Source organism: Puma concolor, chromosome B3 (assembly GCF_028749965.1).
Source record: "Puma concolor isolate L17-30 chromosome B3, mPumCon1.1.hap2, whole genome shotgun sequence".
Classification (NCBI taxonomy): domain Eukaryota; kingdom Metazoa; phylum Chordata; class Mammalia; order Carnivora; family Felidae; genus Puma; species Puma concolor.
Window position 1 is genome coordinate 128,606,027 of NC_141672.1, and position 26,197 is coordinate 128,632,223.

A 26,197-nucleotide genomic window follows, 5' to 3' on the forward strand; every position below is an offset into this window, starting at 1 on the left:
CCCTTCACCTGGGATTTACATTGTAGGCTCCCCTGCTTCTCAGGATTTTGGACTCAGACTGAATTATGCCATTGGCTTTCCTTCGTCTCCGGCTTACAGACAGCAGATCATGGGACCTCTCAGCCTCCACAATCATGTGAGCCAATTCTTCATAACAGACCTCTTCGTATATAATAAATTTCACATATGACTGAATGAATCTATGTTTACATATGCAGGTATATATGTGTTGACCCTTGAACAATGCAGGGGTTACAGGTGCCAGCCCCTTGCACAGTTGGAAATCTGCCTGTAACTTCTGACTCCCCAAAAGCTTTACTACTAATAGCCTACTGTTGAGTAAAAGCCTTACCAATGACATGAGTAGTCAATTAACACATATTTTGTATGTCATATGTATTATATTCAAGACACTGAATTCTCTTTCTTAGAACTCTTATTTTGAATATTAAACACCCATGTGTTTTAACTTTTTCTATTATAGTTTATCAGATACAGAAAGAATATCAGTCTAAGTTCTTGTTAATTTTTTTAATGTTTATCTTTGAGAAAGAGAGAGAGAGAGAGAGCGCGAGGGGCAGAGAGAGAGGGAGACACAGAATCTGAAGCAGGCTCCAGGCTCTGGGCTGTCAGCACAAAGCCCAATGCAGGGCTCAAACTCACAAACTGTGAGATCATGACCTGAGCTGGAGTTGGATGCTTAACTGACTGAGCCACCCACGAGCCCCTCAGTTCTTGCTAATTTTATTATTTCTTGTAATAAAGTAAGACAGAAAAAAGAAAATGTTACTATGAAAGTTTTAAGGAAGAGAAAATACATTTACAGTACTGTACTGTATGAAAAAAAAATCTACATATAAGTAGACCCAAGCAGTTCAAACCTGTATTGTTTGAGAGTCAGCTGCATATCTCCTACTGGTTCTGTTTCTCTGGAGAACCTTATTAATATAATACATTCTACAGTATTTCTAGCATAAGGATATAATAGATGTAAATAACCTTATGATCATGAATGCAGAAAAGTGTATTTATTAAAAAAATGGTGAATTTTGAATATACCTATATATTATCTTTGTTTCTAATAGAAAGCAATTAATTGTAATTTATGTAATATAATTTTTAATAATGGCTATAACCAGATCACAAAATCTGGTAATTTAATAAACCATTCTCCCAAGTCAATACAAGCCTACTCCAGCACATCCTTTCTGCACACAAATGCAGGAAACAGTCTCTTAACAAAATCATAATCCCTTCCACATCTCTTAGGTAGACTTGGAAATAAGGATAAGATGGAAATTATAATTCCCAAGTATATCATGACTTCTTCCTTCATTATCAAATGCTTTTTCTTTTATCACCTGTTCTCCTGGGTTCTATGAAATATTCTTTGCTCATTACTTTTAGGAACAGAGGATGTACTCTGGCTTCACCTACCAGAAATCATTCATCATACCTGGGAGGCATTCACAGGGGAGAGGCTGAAATCAAGCTCTCCAAACAGAAATGCAAACAAACAAGAAATAAGAAGGTAGAGATCTGCTTCCTATCAAAACACTTGCCCAGGTGTCATATCTCCTGAGGCCACCTTTTATTTTGTTCTTGGCGTTACAGGTACATAACAGGGCAGAGATGAGAGATGTCCAATTAGTGTGCAGATAACACGCACAGCAGGATCAGGGATAGCCAGGCTTTCCAGCTGACAAGAATATATCCCACTGTCCCTGCAGTGTGATGGATCTAATTAAAAAGGACCTAGGGTCAGAAAAACAGTGGTGTGATCATGGATAAGCACAACACAACTCATGTTACTGTGTACTTACAGGGAAAGATACTTCTCCCAGTTACATGCTTGATGTGGCTGGAGGAGAGCTCACAGTTCTTATAAAAGTGTGCAGTTTTCACTTCTCTTTCTTGTGACATATAAACTATGCTTTAGGTTCCTTGAAATTCTTGTCTATATAGGAAAGTATTTCCCATGTAGTCAATGATTTACTTGACCAAAAATAAATAAGACATAAGCTTTACCTCCACTTTCTGGTGCTTCTCATCCTCTCCTCCTTTTTTAGCTGTTAGTATCAGTCTAAAGCAAAAATGTTATGTAAAACAGAAATGTAATGATTTGCCAGTGGTTATGGGCATTGGATGACTGAAGCCAGCACCAGCTACCTCTATGATCTAACTCCCAAGGTCTCAATATCCCTACCTGTAAAGTGGAGATAAAATAGTACCTGTCCCCTATTCCTAGTTGTCAGGAATAAGTGAATGAAACATATATAATGTGCTCAGAGCAGTGCCTTCAACATAACAAGTGCTCAAGAAACTCAGTGATCACCTCCATTGCTATCATCACATAGCAATCAGTACTTGTTTTGTATAAAAATAACAAAGAGCACATTTTAAGATTATATCTAAACATCTATTAAAATGAGTTAAATATAGATCTTTTATGAAATTTTCCACTTAAATGTCTAGTTCCTGTGGCAATTCTAAGTAGGAAAAATATTTTAATCCACTCTGTACTACAGTGATGGAGATTACGTTTGTTTTCTTTTTTAAAACAATTTTTAATGTTTATTTTTGAGAGAGAGAGAGAGAGAGAGAGAGAGAGAGAGAGAGCACAAGCAGGGGAGAGGCAGAGAAGCCAGAGATACAGGATTCAAAGTAGGCTCTGGGCTCTGAGCTGTCAGCACAGAGCCCAACACAGGGCTTGAATTCATGAGCTGAGCTGAAGTCCGACATTTAACCGACTGAGCCAACTAACACTCCTATTTTCTTCTTAATAAAGTTAGTACCTGACTATATTTAAATTTATCAAAAACAGGGAGAAAAATGCATGTTTACTCTGGTCATGTCTGTGATAGCAAAACAGTGGGCATGAATTAACTGCCTCTCAGCACAGGTAAATATGGTGCATTATGGGAAGTGCACACAGCTGCCTTTAAAAGAATGAGGAACTCCCTTTATACTGTTGGCCCTTGACCAACAGGGAGGTTGGGGTGCCAACACCCACCCTTCATGGTCCAAAATTCACATGAAAATTTTAAGTTTGCCAAAACTTTACCAGTAGCCTGCTGCTGACCAGAAGCCTTACCAATAATAGAAACCATTGATTAACACATATTTTGTATGTTATATGAATTATATATTGTATTCTTATACTAAAGTAAGCTAGAGAAAAGAAAATGTTATTAAGAAAATCATGAGGAAGAGGAAGAGTACATTTACAGTACTGTACTGTATCTATTGAATAAAACCCTTGTATAAATGAACCCATGATGTTCAAGGGTCAATTATGTACTTCCACCCAAATGTCTGAAATAATATCATTGAGCAGGGAAAATGTCTAAATATTACCAAGGAGGGAAATGAGGCAAAAGTATGTAAGTTTAGGGGCTCTCAGGTGGTTCAGTCAGTTAAGTGTCCGACTTTGGCTCAGGTCATGATCTCACGGTTCCTGAGTTTGAGTCCCGTTTCAGGCTCTGTGCTGACAGCTCAGAGCCTTGAGCCTGCTTTGGATTCTGTGTCTCCCTCTCTCTCTGCCCCTCCCTTGCTCACACTCTGTCTCCCTCTCTCAAAAATAAATAAACATTAAAAAAATTTTTAAGTATGTAAGTTTATTTTTTAAAACTCTGTGAAAAAACTGGGGTATCTGGGTGGCTCAGTCGGTTAAGCATCCGACTTCGGCTCAGGTCATGATCTCACGGTCCGTGAGTTCGAGCCCCGCGTCAGGCTCTGTGCTGACCGCTCAGAGCCTGGAGCCTGTTTCCGATTCTGTGTCTCCCTCTCTCTCTGACCCTCCCCCGTTCATGCTCTGTCTCTCTCTGTCTCTCTCTGTCTCAAAAATAAATAAACGTTAAAAAAAAAAAACTATGTGAAAAAAACTGTATGTTTGTGCACGTACATGTACACACAGATGCACATAAATATGAATGCACAAAAAGAGAGTTAGATGCCTCATAAAGTAATTACCCAGTGTGGCAGGGAGTGGGAGGCAGAGAGTGAGGGAGGAACTTTCATTTTTATTCTAATTTATGTATTGCTTGCATCTTTTATAACAAGAATCTATTAATGTTTTATTTCATATTAAAAAAGGCAAACAGTGTCTTCTCATTTAAGACGAAATACTTACCAACACACATAATGCATTATGTTGTACTGATCTGCATTTGAAGAGCATTCTGTTATGCTTTCATTTAAAAGCAATGTAAGAACTAACACACAGGGCTGTCAATCACTGTTTTACACTTGAAACTAATGCAACATTGTATGTCAACTATACTTCAATGAAAAATACATTTTTATTTATTTTTTTAAATGTTTATTTATTTTTGAGAGAAAGAGAGAGACAGAGCGGGAGAGGGGGATGGGCAGAGAGAGAAGGAGACACAGAGTGTGAAGGAGGCTCCAGGCTCTGAGCTGACAGCACGGAGACAGACACGGGGCTTGAACTCGTGAACTGTGAGATCATGGCCTGAGCCGAAGTTGAATGCTTAACTGACTGAGCCACCCAGAGGCCCCAAAAATACATTTTAAAAAAGAGCAAGGGGGGCGCCTGGGTGGCGCAGTCGGTTAAGCATCCGACTTCAGCCAAGTCACGATCTCGCCGTCCGTGAGTTCGAGCCCCGCGTCAGGCTCTGGGCTGATGGCTCGGGGCCTGGAGCCTGTTTCCGATTCTGTGTCTCCCTCTCTCTCTGCCCCTCCCCCGTTCATGCTCTGTCTCTCTCTCTGTTCCAAAAATAAATAAACGTTGAAAAAAAAAATTAAAAAAAAAAAAGAGCAAGAAAAGTGTGAAACTAAATCCAAAACTTTTGCAGAATGAACCAAAAAAAAAAAAAAAAAAAAAAAAGGCCTAGAAAAAGATCTTTAAGCAAATGTTTGATTCTGTAATATTTCATTGTATGAACAGCCTCCAATGAAACAAAACGTGATGAGGCATTTTAAAAGGCTTTTGAAACCAACAATGCTTTTTCTTGTAATTAACCTAAAACAGCATGTTTACTTAAAATCCCAAAATGATTTTTTATCTTCCCCCCGGGCTCTTAGGAAAATAGCAGCCGGGAGACATTCACTGATTGACTCCCTCACAGGCGCTCTGGGCCAGGCACGGCACCAGGCCCTGGATGTAGGACAAGGCACAACACAGCTGTGGCTGTTTCCCCTCTGTTGCTTTGCGAAGTAGGAAATGATGGGGTGGGGGGGGGGGGGGAAGGCCAGTCTCTAGAGGAAAACAGAATGCCCTAGGGAAAGAATAACACAGGTGGGGAACCTCTGGGTGGTCCAGGAAGGCCCTTCAGGGGATATACTGCTTATTCTGGAATCTAGAGCATAAAAAGGAACCTCCCACTGGCCACTTTGGAGGAAGAACAGCCCATGCAGAGAGTGCAGCACTAAGAGCAGCCCAGGTGAGCAAGAGCCCAGGACTCCCTCTGCTGGGCCCGGGGTGCAGTGGGGGGACAGAAGGGCACCCTGGGAAAGCTGGGGTGAGGAGTGGGGGAAGCCCAGGGACAGCATGGGAAGTTTGGGGGGAAATATAGTGAGGGGGGGGTTGTACCAGGGTAAGCTGTAAGGGAGGGTGAGGGGATGTTAAGGACCACCACAGGAGGCTGTAGGACATGCGGGAGGCCTAGGGGAAGAGTGGGAAGCTGGGGGGTTGGCATCACTAGAGGCTCCATGGAGGAGGAGTGGGGCAGGAGGGCTCCAAAGGAATAGGAAGCAGGAGGGGTCACATCAAAGAGCTCACAGGCCACAAGGAGGGCTCTCTGCACAGCATCCTATGTGTGATGGAAAGCATGTGATTGAATTTATATCTTAAGAGGCTCTCCACACAAAAATGTGTGAATGAATTTTGAATCCTACACACTGAGAAAATACATACATACATATATATGTTCAGAAAACACATGTTCGCATGCAATAGTATTGGAAATCAACAGTAAAAAAAAAACAGCAAAAAAAAAAAAAAAAGAAAAAAGAAAGAAAGAAACTCTAGCTACCTAGAACTTAAGAACATAAATTTAAGTAATGCTTAAATAGCAAAGCAAAAATGAAATTACAATTTCAGTGTAATTCAGTGAAACTCAGTGAGAGCACTGGGTTATCAGTAGTACCCCTGGCACTTAAGTATAAAAGGTAGAAAATAAACATAATATTCCTTGGGAAAGCAGAAGGGGGTTAACAAAATAAAGATGGTAGGGGCACCTGGTGGCTCAGTCAACTGAGAGTCCAAGTCATGATTTTGGCTAATGTCATGATCCCAGCATCGTGGGATAGAGCCCACATCAGGCTCTGTGCTGAGTGTGGAGTGTGCCTGGGATTCTCTTTCTCCCTCCATCTTGCTCTCTCTCTCTCTCTCTCTCTCTCTCTCACTCAAAAAAAAAAAAAATGCTAATACTTAAAAAAAAGCACAGTCAACAAAACAACCCATCTTGATTAACAAAACTAGCAGCTGGGTCTTTGAGGAAAAACAACTAAAAAAAAAAAAAGATAAACTTGGGGCAACTGGATGGCTCAGTTGGTTAAGCTTTGACTATTGGTTTTGTCTCAGGTCATGATCTTACAGTTTGTGGGTTTGATCCCCATTTCAGGCTCTGTGCTGGAAGTGTGGACTGGAGCCTGCTTGGAATTGTCTCTCTGTCCCATGCTGGGGTGTGCACATGCATGCTCTCAAAATAGATAAATAAGCATTAAAAAAAAAAGCTTTAAATCAAGGGAGAGGAAATATAATTTGGCATTAGAAATCAGAGAAAATAGGAGTCCCTGGGTGGCTCAGTCAGTTAAGTGTCTGACTCTTGATTTTGGCTCAGGTCATAATCTCAAGGTGGTGAGATCGAGCCCCACATTGGGCTCCGCACTGAACATGGAGCCTGCTTAGGAATCTGTCTCTCTCTCTCTGCTCCTCCCCTGCTCATTCTCTCTCTCTCTCTCTCTCTCTCTCTCTCTCTCTCTCTCAATAAATAAACATTATAAAAAAAAGAAATCAGAGAAAACATATCAACCAAAAGACTTTTAGAATTATAACAGCCTTATTGAGGGACAAATCACATACAATTCAAGAAAAGTTTACAATTCATTGGTGTTTAATATCTTGACAGAGTTGTGCAGCCACAATCCATTCTAGGACATTTTTATCTCTTCAAAAATAAACCTTAAGCTCTGCCCAAACTCCCTACTTTCCTTTAAGGCCCCAGCCCTAGGCAACTATCATTCTAGTTTCTATGTCTATAGATTTGCTAAACAGTTCTGTTTTAATTATAAAAGAACATTACCCATAGTTTTATAAGAATACATCAGAAAACAGATGAAATACACAATTTTAGAAAGATATGTATTAACAAAAATTACCAAGAAAATGTAAATAACACAATGACCCTATTAAAAAATTTAAAAGCAGCCAAATCAACTCCCCAAGATGTAACAAACTTGAATAATTCCTTGGTTATTTAAACCATTTCAGAACACAGATCGAACCAAATGCCTCCAAGTATAGCATTCCAATCCAATACTTAATTCCAATACAAAAACTGGACAAGTCTATGACCGAAGGTAAACCGTAAGTCAATCCCATGTATGAATTTAGGCATACAGCTCTTAAATAAAATATTAGCAATTTGAATGCAGAATAATATGTATGCCTTAAAAGCACCCGGATCAAGGAGGGCCTATTTCCATAATGGGAAGCTGGTTCAGCATTAGAAAACCTATTAATTCAAATCACTACATTAATAAGCTAAAAGAGGAAAGTCGTATGATCAGCTTCACAGATGTTGAAAGATGGTGATAAAATTTACATGCATTCTTGATTAAAATAAAAATCTTAGCCAGCCAGGCTAGACAGAAGTGCCGTTAAGTTATCAAGGGCACCTTTCTCGTAAGCTGACAGCAAACATTACACTAAAGGGTGACCTCTCAGGTCAACCCTTTTCACTTTCAAACCTGTGAAAGTCAGGAATAAAACATGGTATAAAAAAGGTCTCGGGGCGCCTGGGTGGCGCAGTCGGTTGAGCGTCTGACTTCAGCCAGGTCATGATCTTGCGGTCTGTGAGTTCGAGCCCCGCGTCAGGCTCTGGGCTGATGGCTCAGAGCCTGGAGCCTGTTTCCAGTTCTGTGTCTCCCTCTCTCTGCCCCTTGCCCGTTCATACTCTGTCTCTCTCTGTCCCAAAAATAAAAATAAAAAAAAACGTTGAAAAAAAAATTAAAAAAAAAAAAAAAAAAAGGTCTCTTATTAGTCAAACTTTTTCCCTTGTAAATCCTCATCATGAGTAGGAGGTGACATAGGGTTTGGGCTGATCCAGACTAACTTAGGGAAAAGTGACCTGAAAGTTCTGACTTCCGGTGTCACTGCTTTCTTGGACACCACAGACCAATGTGGAAATGCTCTGTCTGCTTCATTTGCCCTCCGGGAGACACCTGATCAGGAGAACTCTGGCAGGCAGGCCTTAAGGCTCTGTGACTACAAACGTGTGATTAAAAACAACTGCTGGAGGGGCACCTGGGTGGCTCAGTCAGTTAAGCTTCTGACTTTGGCTTAGGTCAGGATCTCATGGTTTGTGGGTTCAAGTCCCGCATTGGGTTCTGCGTTGACAGCTCAGAGCCTGGAGCCTGCTTTGGATTCTGTGTCTCCCTCTCTCTGTCCCTCCTGCTCTTATGCTCTGTCTCTGGCTGTCAAAAATGAATAAATGTTAGACAAAACAAACAAACAAAAAATCAATTGCTGGAAAGAGGCTGTGGCTTCTCTGAGTCAAGTAGCCTGTGCATACTTGAACCTCTTCTGTGAGAGCAGTAAACAGCTTTGTAGCTAATGAACAAGTTAAGCTGTTGCACCTCCTAATGGTGTGAAGATGCTCTCTCCCTTCTTTCTGCCATGTCTCCTACCCTGTGTCTATGATGCTCAGTGGTTAGATTAAAAGCATATTATGTTGCAGGGTACTGAATGCCAACTTAAACCCATGTCAATCAATGTGAAAAGCCAAGAAAAAATATATGGACATAAATATTCATAATAAATGGACAACACCCTTCCCTTATTTTCACAGAAATATGGTAGTCCACCTGGAAATGAAAAAGATATATTGGAAAAACTATTAGAGTGAATAAAAAAGTTCTATAAAAGAAAAATCAATAGCATTTCTACTTCTGGAAAATAAGAGATATACCTTTTCTTATTTCTGTAAACACAACCCAAAACCCCTATGTTATATATAAAATGTATATTAAAACACTCTGAAAAGCATAGACTGGTTAGGGACCTCAGGACCCAGGGAAGGGAACAGCGATGAGTTTCCTGGGTTTTCTTTTTGCCTCATATATCCCATATTTGGAGATGAAGGCTAAGCTCCCCTCCACCCACAGTGTTGAGGGAAACGACACAGAGAGCTTGGGCTTCTACCCCACAGTAATAATGAGGCCCTCTCCCACCCCCTGTCAGTATAAGCCATCTGGGGAGCAGTCGTGAGGCACCCCCACTCTTCCCAGCCAGGCAGGTATAATTAGAGGCCTACCGGGGAAATGCAGTTTCTGCCCCTGCTTATAAGAAAATTAGTAAGATCTAGGGGTAAGTCAAGAATTCTTACACTTGACACCCAAAGCATGCTCCATAAAAGCAAAAATAGATAACTCAGACTTCATCAAAATCAAAAACTTTCGCTCTGTCAAAGACCCTATTAAGAGGATGAAATAGGGATAAACAACTCACAAAGCACATCTTTGACAAATGACTAGATCTAGAATACAAAGAATTCTCAAAACTCAATAGTATTAAAAAAATTGGGGAAGATATGAAATATGACCAGATGCTACACCAAAGAGGATATACAGATGGTAGTGAAACACAGGAAGAGCTGTTTATCATCATTATTCATCAGGGAAATACAAATGAAAAGCACCATGAGACATCACTCCATACCATGAGAATGGCTCAAGTTAAAAAAAAAATGACAACACCAATGCTAGCAAGGATGCAGAGAAACTAGATCTCTGCTTGTACGCTGCTGGTGGGAATGTAAAATGATATTGGCAATCTGGAAAACAGCTTGGCAGTGTCTCAAAAAAAAAAAAAAAAAGAAGAAGAAGAAGAAGAAGCATGCTCCTGCCATACACAACCCAGCAATTCCTGGGTATCTATCTCAGAGAAATGAAAAATTATGTTCATGCAAAAAACTTTACATGAATGTTCATAGCAGCTTTATTTGTAATAGAGTGGAATTAGTCCAGATGTCCTTCCACAGGTAAATGGTCAAACAAACGATGGCATATGCATGTAGTGGAATACTGCTCTATGGAGTAAACTGGAAAAAACTATTAGGCTGTGCAGGAACCTGAGTGAATCTCCAGAGGATTATGCTGAATAAAAAGACCCAATTCTAAAGGTTAAATATTGTATGATTCCACTTACATAACGTTTTGAAAATTAAAAAAAAAAAACAAAAACAGAGGGGCACCTGGGTGGCTCAGTCATTTAAGTGACTGACTCTTGATTTCGGCTCAGATCATGATCCCAGGGTCGTGGGATCAAGCCCCAAGTTGGGCTCTGTGCTGAGAATGGAGCTTACTTGAGATTCCCTCTTTCTCTCTCTCTCTCTCTCTCTCTCTCCCTCTCTCTCTCTCTCTCTCTCTCTCTCCCACCCTCTACCTCACTCATGCACTCTCTCTCTAAAATAAAGAAAGAAAGAAATGGAGTATTCTAGTGGACTAGTGGCTGCCAAGGGTTAAGGAGGGAGAAGGGGTAGAAGGGAAGTGAGTATATCTATAAAAAAGCAACATGAGGGAACTTCATAGTGGTAGAAATGTTCTGCATCTTGACTATATCAATGTCAGTAACCCTGTAAGATGTTACCAATGCAGGAAACTGGGAAAATCTACAAGATTTGTCTGCATAATTTCTTGCAACTTTTCACAAATCCATTATTATCTCAAAATGAAAGTTTTAATTTAAAAAAATCAATAGCTTTCCTATATTACAGCAATAATCATTTATTTAAAAAATGATGAAAAATACCCTTGACATTAGCATCAAAAACTGCAAACAAACTAGGAATAAAGTTAATACAAAATGTTTAAGCACTTGACAAAGGTGTAAGACTTTCCTCAAGGCATGAAAGACCTGAAAACAAGAGAGAATCTTTCCCAATGTACATTCAATTCTGCTTCTGAAAAAAAAAAAAAAAAAAAAAAGCTCAACCTCCCTAATGACCAGGGTATGCAAAATTAAAATAAGGAGATCTCTTTCTTCATCCTTCAGACTGGTAAACGTTTTCAACATTGGTAGTATGTAACTTTGGCACAGGAGTGGGGCACACTCATTCCCACAGACTGCAGATGGAAGTGTGTATGAATGTAACCCTTTCTGGAAGGCATTACCAGTCAAAAATTTTAATACATTTACCTTTTAGGCCATCAATCCAACTTTTAGGAAATGTCCTACATAAATACATACAGACTTGTCCACAGAGTTATTTATAAGACAATGAACTCCAGGATTATTTATGACATTAGAAGTTAGAGACCATTTAAGTGCCTTGTAGGTTAGGGCCTGGTACAACTTGCAACCATTGAACCTAATGCAGGAGTCAAAAAGAAGGACTGGATCGGAGGCTATTTCTCGATTTTACATATAGAAACTTCCATAAGGGTACATGCTGTTATGGAGGGCATTAAAGAGGTATTAAAGAGGACTTTTTATACTTCTGTAGTTTTGAAATTTTTCAAAATTTCATTTCTTTGGTAGTTTGAATCATCAAATAAATAAAATAGATACATTTCTGGAAAAATATAACATGAAAGGAAGAGAAATAGAAAATTTAAAGCAGAATGAATACACATAAAAGGAATAAGAACATAATGTTACAAGAGATATTTTTGAGACAATTCGCTGCATTACTTCATATTAATAAATGTGGAAAGGCCAACATAATGAAAAAATGTTAATAATACAGACACTGTCAAAAGCTTAGAAAGAAATAGAAAAAAAGGTGGAATAGAAAATTACATTTAAATAATTATTTTATGAAACAGTGCTGGACCCAGAGAATTATACATTTGAGTATCAATATTCATCAAGGAACAGAAAATTCCTTAGATTTCATTTATTCAACTAATTTTTATAAAAAATTACTTATAATCAGGAAACAAAATATGGAAGGGTAGGAGACAAATGAAAACTACAAATTAATTACATTTATGAATACAAATGAAAAATCATAATAAAATATCAGCAGACAGAATCCAATAATATTTTAAAAGACTATGGGGATTTCATTCCAATTATGTTCCATGTAGCTTAATCTTGAGAGTATTAATGTAATCTACCACGCCAATGGATCAAAATAAAAAATATATAATCTTAACAGATGTCAAAAGAACTTTATAAAATTTAACCTCCATTTTATTTTTAAAAGACTCTCAGTAAAATATGAATAGAATTTTATCACCTTAACATTACAAAAAAGCTATCTGAAACTATAGCTCAGTACCATGTTTGACAGTGAATCATTATATTCAGGAACAAAAAGTAAATGATGAATCACCATTAATATCTAATGTTATTTTGATAATTTTAAACAAAATAAGTAGACAGGACAAAAAAACAAGTAAAACGCTGGAAAGCAGAGACAATATTATAATTATTTCTTCTGACAAACTATGGATCAAAGACTGAATTGTACATTCAGTGTCACATACCATTAAATGTAAATAATAAAAAAAATCACTGAAAGTCTTATACACCACTAGGGTCTTCTTTTAATATGAAACAATAAATTTTAAAAATGCACCCACCAGAGCAACAAGGTATTTAAAATATCTAGCACTAAAATTTTAAGGAAATATGGAACGTCCACATGTGTTTTTTTAATGATATTATTTTTAAATAATATTTTATAATGATATTTATAGCAAAATAAATCTAAGATTAATGAAACATATAAATATTTTAAAAATGAAACCCTAAAATTCTGGAAGGAAAATGGAAAAACTGTTTATAATTTTATAATTTTGGAGCTTTTCTAGGGAAAACATATAAACCAGAAGTCATTAAGGGTAAAAATATATAAACGAATAAAAGAAATTTGAGTGTATGAAATTTCCACACAAGAATACCAAAAAAAGTCAAGAAATGAATAAAAAATCTATGAAAAATATATACCTGCAACACAGAAAAAATGGGCAGTTTCCTTAATATAGAAAGTGCACTTACAAATCAATTGTGAACAGCAACAACATGACAGTAGAATAGACAATAAAAATGAACTGCAGTTAGCAAATAAAGAAATAACTTTTTAAAAAAGTCTATTTATTTGAGAGAGAGAGAGCAGGAGAGGAGCAGAGAGAGAGGGAGAGAATCCCAAGCAGGCTCCACACTGTCAGCACAGAGCCCAATATGGGGCTTGATCTCACCAACTGTGAGATCATGACCTGAGTCAAAATCAAGAGTGGACACTTAACTGAGCCACCCAGGTGCCCCTAAAGAAATAACTTCTAAACAAACGTAAAAGATGCTCAACTTTGCTTTTAATTAAAGAGATCCAAATTGCAGATTAAGATCTTACATTTTTGTCAGATTGGCAAAGACTAAAAAAATCTCTGATGACACACAGAAGTTTGCATGCATCTGGATAATCGGGCACAGTCATATACTGTTGGCAAGAGTCCAGTGTCCCATCTTTGGAGGTTAAAGTAGGAATAACATTCTAAATTTAAAGTGAGTTCTTATACTTTGTCTGAAAGGACGCTCTTAGTAATTTCTTCTCGAGATCTACTTGCATATCCCTCTCTGGTTGGCCACGGTACCCTTTACTCTAGTCTGGTCCCCACAGCAGCGATAATAACCACTTTCTATTTGTTGAGTAAGGAATGTGCACAAAGGGTGATCTCTGCCATGTTTGTTTTAGCAAAACATTAGAAACACCCCTAACCTGTCCATTAAGTGGCGGTTGAATAAGTCATCCTGCATCCATCTATCCAGTGGAATTCTCTGCTGCTCTCTATTTAACAGCTGGGAAGATCTCCAAGTGCTGTTATACAATGTGTTGCCAAGTTACATGGCTGGCTGACAAAAGCAGTGTGAATAATGATTTATAGAATAGACTTTGCATGTGTGTAAAAATGATAATATACAAAATAAGCATACAAAATGTCTGGCTACCAAAAACTTTCTGGAAGGAGGTGGGAGTTTGGAATAGAAAAGAAATTTAGAATATATAAATATATATATTTATATTCTATATTTATATTTTATTTTATTATATATATGCAGAGAAAATGAGTTAATTTTTAATTATGCAGAGGAAAAAGACAAACACACATACAGATATGGAAATATACTAGATATCCTAAAGGAAAACAAAAACTGCAGTAGAGGATTTTTGAAACAATTTGGATAAACCATAACACACACAATGTTCCTGAATGGGAAAACATGGTATGTTAACATGTCAATTCTACCCCAAGACAATCTATGATTTTAATGTGATTCCAATTCAACTCTTAAATATATTCCTTTTGAGTCTTGACCAAAAAAAATTTAAACTCATCTGGAAGACTGAACTTTTAAGAATAGGTAAGAATATTTTTTAAGAAGCAGGTTAAAGTCTGGAAGGCCAGTGGGGGTAGGGCTTGCCCTACAAGTTCTTGTTGTGTGTGTGTGTGTGTGTGTGTGTGTGTGTGTGTGTGTGTGTGTGTGTGTGTAATTAAAGTAATATTGTTTGGAATATAAATAAATGGACATAGGAGGAGATGAGAATGAAAAATTCAATCATACGCAAATAGACACTAGTATCTACGTGTATGTGTACATATATATGATAATGCTGGTAGAATAGATATTGGCTGTTTTTTGACCACCTACCATACATTTCTTGCCTCCTCCTACTCCCTACCCTTCCTAATAGCACCTAAATTCATTTTTGGGAATTACCTCTTAAATTGCCTTGGATTCAGTTTAGTGGAACAGTTTCACAGATTTCTGTCTTGACAGAAATGCCTATCAAATGCTTTCTCTCTCTGGGTTCTGACTCTAGAGTAAATGGGACAGAGATTATAAAGCACTGGAATTGTTCACTTGTGCAGAACAAAACCCCGGTGAGTTCAGGGTGTCTGTAGCCGGTCTGGGACAGGCTTCTGCATCCACAGAAGCTTCCCTGGAACCAGCCAGTTCCCAAGCCTAATCTTTAATTCTCTTGGTTATAGGCTCTATCGTCTTTGCAATAAGTAGCCTATGGCTTTGTCAGTTTTTGTAGCTTGCCACCAAAGGACTCTTAGAATTTAGGTGGCATTTCAACTAATCAGGAAATTATTAGATTACTCAGGGAATCATTTTAGGAAAGTTAGCTACTCATTTGGGGAAAATAGCTAAATTCATTAAAAAAATTCCAGAATATAAAAGAGTTAACTATATTTAAAAAGGGGGGAGGTGCTACATGATATTGGGAAGAATGTCTTTTTATTGGTTCCAAGATAAGATCACAAAGGAAAACATTCATAGATTTAAAAACACTAAACATAAAAGGCAACTAACAATCCAGGAAATACATTTGACCAATACAAGCTGTAGGACTCAAAATGTAAGACTCTCTTAAAAATCAATAAGAGGGGGGGCGCCTGGGTGGCGCAGTCGGTTAAGCGGCCGACTTCAGCCAGGTCACGATCTCGCGGTCCGTGAGTTCGAGCCCCGCGTCGGGCTCTGGGCTGATGGCTCGGAGCCTGGAGCCTGTTTCCGATTCTGTGTCTCCCTCTCTCTCTGCCCCTCCCCCGTTCATGCTCTGTCTCTCTCTGTCCCAAAAATAAATAAAAAAAAAAAACGTTGAAAAAAAAAAATTTAAAAAAAAAAAAAAAAAAAAAAATCAATAAGAGGGGCGCCTGGGTGGCGCAGTCGGTTAAGCGTCCGACTTCAGCCAGGTCACGATCTCACGGTCCGTGAGTTCGAGCCCCGCGTCGGGCTCTGGGCTGATGGCTCAGAGCCTGGAGCCTGTTTCCGATTCTGTGTCTCCCTCTCTCTCTGCCCCTCCCCCGTTCATGCTCTGTCTCTCTCTGTCCCAAAAATAAATAAACGTTGAAAAAAAAAAAATCAATAAGATAGTTAAATCTAAAAATGGGTAAAGGCCCCAGTCAATTCATAGAGGAAATATAAATTGTATACATATAAAATTACATATATGTACATGCACACATATATATATGTATGTACGGTTATAAAATAAATGAATTATACAATTACATATATAAAGAGTTCTTACAAATCACTAATATAAATACTAATACCCATTTTAGTATTTTAGAATACCCATTCTAAAAATGGGTAAAGGTTACAGTCGACTCACTGAACAAGAAATATAAATGGTGTGTATACACACATATATAATTGCATATATGCATGTACATACATAAACTTACATATATACAATTATAAATAAAGGTCAATCTTATTAAAGGAATTCAAATTAAAGCAATGATGTCATTTCAAATTAGCATAAATTTTAAAAAGTAACAATTTTCAGGGCTGGGAAGGGTGTGGGAAGAAAAGCATTCTCATAAATTGGGATTATAAATTGGTAAACTCTTTTAGAAGGCAGTAGGTCAATATGTAACAAAAGCTTTAAAGATAATGGCAACCTTCATACATGAGAAAAGCAGAGAGAGACTGGTTAAATAAATAATGCTATATTCATTCATACTGAGCAGCCACTACAAGTAAAGTTGTAGGAAAAATTTAAAGCATGAAATAATGTTCACAATCAATAAAAAACCAAATCACGAAGCTCCATGAAGAGTACAGCACATTTAAATGTACATTAAATACACACACATATGTATACAAGTACATATGCACAATACATACACATACACACATATGAACAGAAAAGACTGGAAAGACTGGATTGTAGGGTGACAAGTGTATTTTGTTTTTCTAAGTTTTCTATAGTTATTATTAATTTTCTATAGTAATTATACATTATAATTATATATTTTATATATAGTAATTATATATTATAATTATACATTTTTAATAAGAAGTATACTTTTTATGTGTTTTATACATTCTATTTTATTAAATATCTCATGAAAAGCTCAAGGCAGGTAATACCCACACATAACAGGAAAGAGAAGTAAAGCTGATACAGGGAAAGTGATTTGTCCTAAGTCATATAAGTAGTCAGTTATGAAGCCATGACTTTGATCCTGGTTTGCTGATTCCAAATCCACTACTCTCTCCACTATACACACTGCATTTCAGTAAGCAGGTACACTGATCTCATTCAGGAATTACCTGCCATGTATGAGCCAGGGCAGAGCGATGCTTAGGATTAAGCTCTAAAGTCAGATAAATATTGATGATTCCACAGTGCTCTATAACCAAGATGTATGTGAAAGTGCATGAGTGTACATGATGTCCATTAAATTTATTCAGGGGGGTACTGAAGACAGAAAGGAATAAAGGAAACCAAATCTACTGTTCTATCCTTTCATGCTGCTTGTGATGTAGGAAAATGGGGTCTGGGATTAAGACCCACAGGAGTCAGCCTTTTGAGATGGGACACTAGGTGTGGGCCTTCTGCTTGATATAGACTTCCATGCATGTCTCATCACCCCAAACACTGTCTCCCAAACACAAGGCCTTGCATTGAAAAATGGGGATCAGAGGAAAAATGGGCAGTCTCTTGTCAGTTGCCAGATGTTATCATATTCACAGCACCCTGTATTTAGGAATAAAGAGGCTGACCCAGTTATGGATGCAAGCTGACAAGAGACCCTTTCTGATGATGGAGGCACTCCAGGTTTTATCATTTCTTAGTCACAAGCAATACTGCATCATACCAAGGGATACTCTGTACATCATATTGGGGTGAAATCTGATCAAGGTGGTCTAGGCCATACCGAACAGAAAATAGCAAGATGAAGCTCTCACAGTTAGTTTTGGGAACTCAGTAGGTGCCTCTGTATCGAAACTGTGCCAACTTACACTAGTCCTTCTAGCTTTGCTGCTAAGAACTGTAGAGAGCAGCACTTCGCAACAGCTGTTCCTTTGAACACAAACAGCATGGCCACAGGAAAAGTAAGCACGGCCTTGCTACAGAAAAGCTTTAGGTAATTCAGTATAGCTCCTGACCTCCCAGAAATAATCACCATGGGCCCAGTACGTACACAGGCAGCTGTGGAGGAGAATGGCTCTAAAAGGTAGCCCTGTGTTGTCTCCAAGGTAAATAAACAAATACCAATGGTTCGCATCCAGCAGCCATGGTCACATTGGGAGTCAAACTATACCCTTACTGAATGTGACTGGATACACTTCGATTTCTGCCCCACCCAGAAGCACATATTACCGTACCAGGAGCTAACTCGTGATACGGAATGAAGGTTTTAGCTAACAAACCATCTACTGATCCCCTACAATGTACACAGCACACTGTCTACAAGTTTCCTAGATCTATTCCTAAAAGATAATCCACTTTCTTAATTGAAAAAACTGTGAACTAGCACCCATTATCAAGCTTACATGTATCTTAGCACTTAAGATTGACTTGTAAAATTGATTTTTTAAAAATTCAGTGGAGATAAAAATCAATGCAACAAATGCCAAAATATAATCATTACTAAAGACACTTGTTCTAAAACAGCATTACACTGTGATCCTTAAAAATATCCTATTCGTAACTGATTTACAAGGAGGACAGCTTTTAATTTAAGGTAGTTTTTAGAAATGAGTCAACTTAAATTCCTTACACAATTATAAAATATCACAATAAATCCAAGGATATAACAAAATTTATCTTTAAAATTACTTTCAGGTAAAATCAAAGCCTATGACCTTTATCAAAAGGTTTGCATTTCATTACTCACCAACTGACAGCCTTCTAGGGAGTTGACTAGCTGAGCATTCTGACAGGAGAGAATTGAACCAGCCAAATTCAGCATTACGCACACTGCAGAGAGCAGCATGAAAAAGGTTATCTGGAAACAAACCAAACAAAAAATTGATTATTCACTTGGAGAAGTTTGAAGGAAAAGTGATTTGGCTTTAAAAAAGCTTTCAGTTGATCAAAAAACTGTATGAATAACAGTTATATTTTTTAAAGGGCAGTATTATTTTTTAATTTGAATTACATTGTAAAATATCTTAGAGGCTAAACTTGAAAATACTATAAAACTACAAAATAGTTTTATACAGTCTTGAAAATAACAAGTTACAAATTACTAAAGAAAACCAATGGAAGGAGTTTGTTTATTAGAAGGCCTTTAAATTTATTTCTTTTAACTTCTTTGTGGAAAACTTCCCACTGATGCAAAACCAGAGAAGACAGTTTAATCAAGTCCCACATACCTATCACCCAGACTCAACAACTAACCAAATGGTCTGTTGCATTTCATTTATACTCTCTCCACTCTAGATTACTTTGCAGTAAATATCAGACACTGTATGATTTCATCCTTAAATATGGCAGCGAATATTTCTAAAATAAGATTGGTTTTGAAAACATAACCAAAATAATGTCATCACCTCTAGAAAAATTAATCATTCATTAATATCAAATGTTCACAGTTCAAGTTTCCTTAATTATCTTATTTTGAATCAGTTTACACAGGATACAAGGAATTCCATATAGTGAAACTAATTGTTCTAAATCTTAAGATATTTTTTTTAATTTATGGGTTTTCCCCTCCATTGTATTTTTTTTCTTCCAAGAAAGTTATTGAAGAGACCAGTTTATTTGTCCCATAGAGTTTTCTACAGCCTAACTTTGCTGATTGTCTCCTCCTATTAGTTAAAATTTCCATATCCTCTGGATATCTTGTAATTTGGTGGTTACACACAGAGATTTGATAACATTCAGACTAATAGAAGGCAAATAATGTGTCTCTCTATGATGTTGGCAGCCATTCTTAATGATTGCTTAGATCATTAAATTGTTAGTGTTTCCAAAACGCTATCTATAATGCCATCATTTCTTCTTTCTTTATTCCCAGAGATCAGTATATAGAATACTTTTCCTCATCAATTGTTTTGTCACTCTAGAGTACAGTTCACATAGGAAAACCAGGATGCATGTTCAATTCTTTATTTTCCAGATTTCAAAATAATTAGTTGATATGGTGCTATATTTACTAAATAAACTTGGGCCTATAATGGTTAGTTAATATTCTTGCTGCACCTATGTAAATAATCAGGCTAACTCTAATGAAACAAAACTTTAAACAAAAATTTTCTTGTAATCAAGAATAATCTTTAATATTAATATGATCAAGAGGGGAGAGAGTGTCACGAAAACTTGTTAAAGACTTTGAAATGGGAAAAAAAATACTGGATATCCCGTCTAGTACACTCTTTTGAGTTATTTGTGCCTTTCATTGTCTTTAAGCTATTTTACAACTCTAAATTACAGAATAAGACTAGTAATGTAAATTATTTTTGATAATATAAATATAAATGAATTTCGTCTGGTAGAATGCAATGATCGCCATCCCATGGGTGCTGACCACTTTCACATCTATTTGTAAATTTATTTCAGCATTGCTGATGGCCTATGTGTGCACATGGCTTGAATTCTCCTTGGAACTGGTTGTTAGTTTTACTGGTTCCCTCATTAAATAACGAGTCAAATATAATCTTTGATATATGTTTATTAAAAAAAATTAGTTCGGTCCTTGGCATCCTCCAAAGGTACTGTTTGTTTAGGGGTTGTGTGTGTTTGATTTGTTATGAGCCCAAAACAAACAAATTTGATACATTTCATTCACTGGAGTCATTAACAAGATAGAGTCAATTCAAGTTGACACAATTCTAGTAGACTTTGAAAGTTTTCCTGCTTTCAAGAAAGCTATGACAAGATGTTCCAGAATCATCATACATATCCCCTGCCCCAGATCTGGAATCAGCAATTTCTACAGTAGGTCTTGGTTCCTTTCATTGAGAATGGTATTTAGATACCACACTCTTCATGCCAGAAGTTCATGCCAGAAGTGTCCTTGCCACTTGGTCATAGTTTTAAACATTTTCAGTTGTTAGATACAATATATTATAAGATCATACTAATGCCTCTGATTCAAATTCAAAACTACGGGGTTTTCTCTTAATTCTATCAACCTGATATCTCTATTTCCTTTCAGCCATGACAAAAACCTTATTTCTCATTACAATTATCCATCTGATTTAATCTCGTGATATCCACACAACAGTCTAAAAATAACAATGCTAATACTAGCACCAAAAACATGATTATTGAAAACACTTTAAGATTTTTCTTTCTATCCTTAGAGTAGGTTGTACCAAGAAAAAATAGTCAAATTATGGTGTGATAGGGTCACCATGGTTCTTTTATGTGTGGTTATGCTACTGACTGGGAACCCAGATTCATTGGTTTCATTTTTTATTGTTAGGGATTTTTTTTAAGTTTAGCTTTGTTTGGAATTGTATAAAAGGATTCCGAAGTCATATCCATAAAAGAAGTCTCAAAAAAGTCTAGTTTTTATTCTATCATCTCCATTATGTTCCCCCTCCTTTCTTCTATAGGTAACCATTTATTTTTAAATTTAATCCTTCCATTATTTGGTTTTTAGTAAAGGTAAATAAATAATAGCATACTATAAATATTTTCTCTATCTACTTTTTTTTTGACCCAGTACAGTGAAGAACACTTAATAGGCATACATAGAAATACTTATTCCTTCTTATAGTTGTTCAGTACTTCATTGCTCAGATATACCACAGTTTATTCAACCAGGTTCCTACTGATGGACATTTGAGTTGTTTTGGTCTTTTATTTTTTACTATGGTGTTGCAATAAACAGCCATATTCATACGTCTTTTAAATGATTGCAGTATGACTTTGGGATATATTCTTAGAAGTAGGATTGTTGCATCAAAAGATAAATATTTAATTTTGCTAGACACTGCCAAATTCTCCAACACAGAAGTGGTACCATTTTTCATCCCTACCAGCAATATATAAAAGTGAAAAAGTCTTAATATTTTATTAGTACCTAAAAAGTTTTGGCTAAATTAAATATAGAAAAAAATCATTATTGCCATTCATTACCCATAAATGTAGTGTATTTCCACCAAATGTAGCAAAATTTATTTTTCCTTAAAAAAATTTTTTTAATGTTTATTTATTTTTGATAGAACACAAGGTGGGAGGAGGAGACGAAAGAGGAAGACACAGAATCTGAAGCAGGCTCCAGGCTCTGACCTGTCAGCACAGAGCCCGACACGGGGCTTGAACTCACAAGTCATGAGATCATGACCTGAGCTGAAGTCGGTCGCCGAACCGACTGAGCCATCCAGGCACCCCTATTTTTCCTTTAAAATACACATACAGGATAGAAAAAAAAGAGGATGTTTTGTTAATTTAGGAAATATTTCAAGTTCATGTTAATAATATTTCTGCAATGATTCTAGTAGCTATGGATTCTTACAGCATCCCCTGGGAAGGTTTAACTTCACAGAATAGGTCAGCATTAATTTTCTATATTAGATGTCACAACAGTACCATAATATCATTCAAATCATTTGTAGATAAACTGGCCTGAAAAGTTTCAAAATTGAGCTCAAAAATTATTATTGAAAACATTGGGACAGCAATCTACACAGAAGCCAAGAAAAGAGGCTATTTTGAGACACAGGAAGTGCTCAACTATATAGATGATGCTAGGAAGTAAAAAAAAAAAAAACAAAAAAAAAACAGATTTTTTTTCATGTTTACTCTTTTAAAAAATGGCAGTAAAACACATACCAAAAAAATTTACCATGCTTTATTTATTTTATTGTGATTAAGTGTACGTAACATGAAATGTACCATTGTAATGATTTTTTGGCATACAGTTCAGTGGCATTAAGTTCATATCGTTGTGCAGCCATCACCACCGTCCATCTCCAGATCTTTTTCATCTTCCCAGACTGAAACTCCATACTCGTTAAACAATAACTCCTCATTCACTCTTCCTCTCAGAACATGGCAACCATTGTTTTGCATTCTATCTTTATGAATGTGACCACTCTAGGGATCTCATATAAGTGGGATCATACAGAATTTTTTCTTTTGTGTTTGCTTATTTCACTTAGCATAACGTCTTCAAGTTTCATCCACATGGTAGCACATGTCAGAATTTCCTTTTTTGCTTTTAATGTTCATTTATTTTTGAAAGAGAGAGAGCAGAGCACCTGCCCATGAGTAGGGGAGGGGCAGAGAGAGAGGGAGACAAGATCTGAAGCAGGTTTCACGCTGACAGCAGAGAGCCTGATGCAGGGCTCGAGCTCACAAATGGTGAGATCATGATGAGCTGCAATCGGTCACTCAACCAACTGAGCCACCCAGGCACCCCTCCTTCTATTTTTAAGGCTGAGCAACATTGTATTCTATGCATATACCACATTTCCTTTACCTTTTCATCTGCCATAGGACAATTGGGTTACTTCCACTTTTGGCTATTGTAAATGATGCTACTATAAATATAGGTGTACAAATATCTGTTCAAGTGACTGCTTTCAGTTCTTTTGGATATATACCCAGATGTGGAAGTGCTAGATCATATATGGTAATTATATGTTTAATTTTTTGAGAGAACACCATACTGTTTTCCAGAATGGCTACAACCATTTTACATTCCAATGCACAATGTGCAAAGGTTCCGCTTTTCCCCCACATTCTCATCAACACTTGTATTTTCTGTTTTTTTTTAATAAAAGTCATTCAAATAGATGTGAAATGGTATCTTATGTGGTTTGGTTTACATCTTCCTAATTGATTAGTGATATTGAGCATCTTTTCAGGTGCTTGTCATTTGCATATCTTCTTTGGAAGTCTTTGGAGGTATACATTCAGGTCCTTTGTCCATTGTTGCAACTGGGTTACTTGGGGTGATTTATGTGGGGTTATTGAGTTGTGAGAGTTCTTTATATATTCTGAATACTAATTTTATACATTTTAGATATTAATCCTCTATCATATATGTGATTTTCAAAAATTTTCTCTCATTCTGAGGGCTTTTTCACTCTGTTGATTTTCCTTTGATGCACAAAAGTTTTAAATTTTGATAAAGTCCCATTTATTTATTTTTGCTTTGTTGCTTGCCATATCCAAAAAATCATTGCCAAATCCAAAGTCATAAAGATTTCTATGTTTTATTCTAAGAGTTATATATTATTAGTGCTTATGTTTGGGTCTCTAATCCACTGTAAGCTATTTTTTATATACAGTGTAAGGTAAGGATCCAACTTCATTCTTTTCCATGTGGATATACAGTTTTCTGGCACCATTTGTTGCAAAGGCTGTCTTTTTCCCATTGAATGGTTGGCACCCTTGTCCAAAATCATTTGACCATATATGTGAGGGTTTATTTCTTGGCTTTGTATTCTATTCCATCGGTCTACATGTCTGTCATTAATGCCAGTACCATGCAGTTTTGATTAACATTGCTTCAAAAGCTTTGAAATCAAGAAGGGTGAATCCTCCACCTTTGCTCTTTTTAAGGATGTTTTGGTTATTGGGGGGATTGCTTAAGATTCCATATGAATATTAGGATGAGTTATTCTATTTCTGAAAAACATGTTGGGATTTTGATATGGGTGACATAGGATCCACAGATTACTTCTGGCACCACTGACATCTCAAAATATTTAGTCTTCTAATCCATGAACATGGGATGTCTTTCCATGTATTTATGTATCCCTTAATTTCTTTCAACAATAAATTTATCATCTTTAGTCTGCAGTCTTCCATGCACTTGGTTAAAGTACTTTTTTGTGTGTTATTGTAAATGAAATTGTTATTCTAACTCCCCTTTTAGATTGTTAACTGTTGTATAAAATTGCAACCAATTGTTGCACTTTGATTTTGCATCCTGCAACTGTGCTGAATTCATTTATTCAAAGAGTTTTTTAGTGGAACCTTTACAATTCTACATATAAGATACATCTACGTCTGTAACAGAGATGATTTTACTTATTCCTTCTCAGTGTGAATATATTTTATTTCATTTTCTTGCCTAACTGGCTAGAATTTCCAATACTGTGCTCAATCATAGTGGTGAATGTGGTTATCCTTGTCTTATTACTGATCTTGGCAAGCTTTCAGTGTTTCACCATTAAGTGTGAGGTCACCTGTGGGTGGTTTTTTTTTTTTTATACTGGCTTTATTATGCTAAAAAGGTTTTCTTCTATTTCTAGTTTTTAAAGTGTTTTTATAGTGAAAGGTTGTTGAATTTTCAAATGCTTTTTCTCTATCAACTAAGATGATCAATCTTTGTTTTTTGTTTAACTTTTTTCACATTTTTTTAATGTTTATTTTTGAGACAGAGAGAGACAGAGTGTGAGTGAGGGAGGGCCAGAGAGAGAAAGGGAGACACAGAATCTGAAGCAGGCTCCAGGCTCTGAGCTGTGAGCACAGAGCCCGACGCAGGATTCAAATTCACAAAATGCGAGATCATAACCTGAGCCAAAGTTGGACGCTTAACTGACTGAGCTACCCAGGCGTCCCCAAGCTTTGGTTTTCTTCAAATCATTCTGTTAATGTGGCATATTACACTGCTTTTCATGTGTTTAATCATCCTTGCATTTTAGGAATAAATCCCACTTGGCCATGATGAAAAAAATAAGATTTTAATCATTTTTATGTAAATAAAGTAATGACATTTATTTTGAAACTGTATACCTTGACTCCACTCTGGGGTTCTATCTTTTCCAGTATCCTTCTGGGCCACATGGACTGTAGGCGTTGGCTCACAAAAGGTGGGGATCTAAGGGTTATTTTAAGCCTCCAACAGTCATCAACTTTTGCAAATTCAGGCTAGGGTTTCTTTGACAGGTCAAATCTCTAAATACAATTTGATTTTATTTGGTGCCATGTGCCAATAGCCATACCTGTATACTTCTTTTCTAGGCATTAGGCATACATTTTAGATTTGCATGCATATGTGTGTGTGTGTATGTGTGTGTGTGTGTATAATGTATTGCTATATATATTTTTGATATATATCAAAATATATGAAATATTATTTGATACACACACACACACACATATATATGTGTGTGTGTATATATATATATATATATATATGTATGTATGTATGTGTATGTATATATATACACTCCCATCATGTTCCTCTTTCTCTCTCTACTTGATTGTGTACTTCCGGTCTTCATGCTTTTGGTGGACAGACCACATTTAAATTATTTTCTCTCATCTTGTTCTTTTTAAAATATTGGACATCC

General features: G+C 36.7%; 1 protein-coding gene across 5 annotated transcripts in view; it reads right to left on the minus strand.

Moving 5' to 3' along the window:
- The window catches only part of ENTREP2 (endosomal transmembrane epsin interactor 2), a 475,240-nt gene that overhangs the window by 122,079 nt on the left and 326,964 nt on the right, over positions 1–26,197 (minus strand). For all 5 annotated transcript variants that reach the window (XM_086711379.1, XM_086711378.1, XM_086711377.1 and 2 more), the window contains one exon: positions 18,832–18,942. In XM_086711379.1, the coding sequence (XP_086567505.1) occupies positions 18,832–18,942 (111 nt within the window). The remainder of the gene's footprint in view (positions 1–18,831; positions 18,943–26,197) is intronic.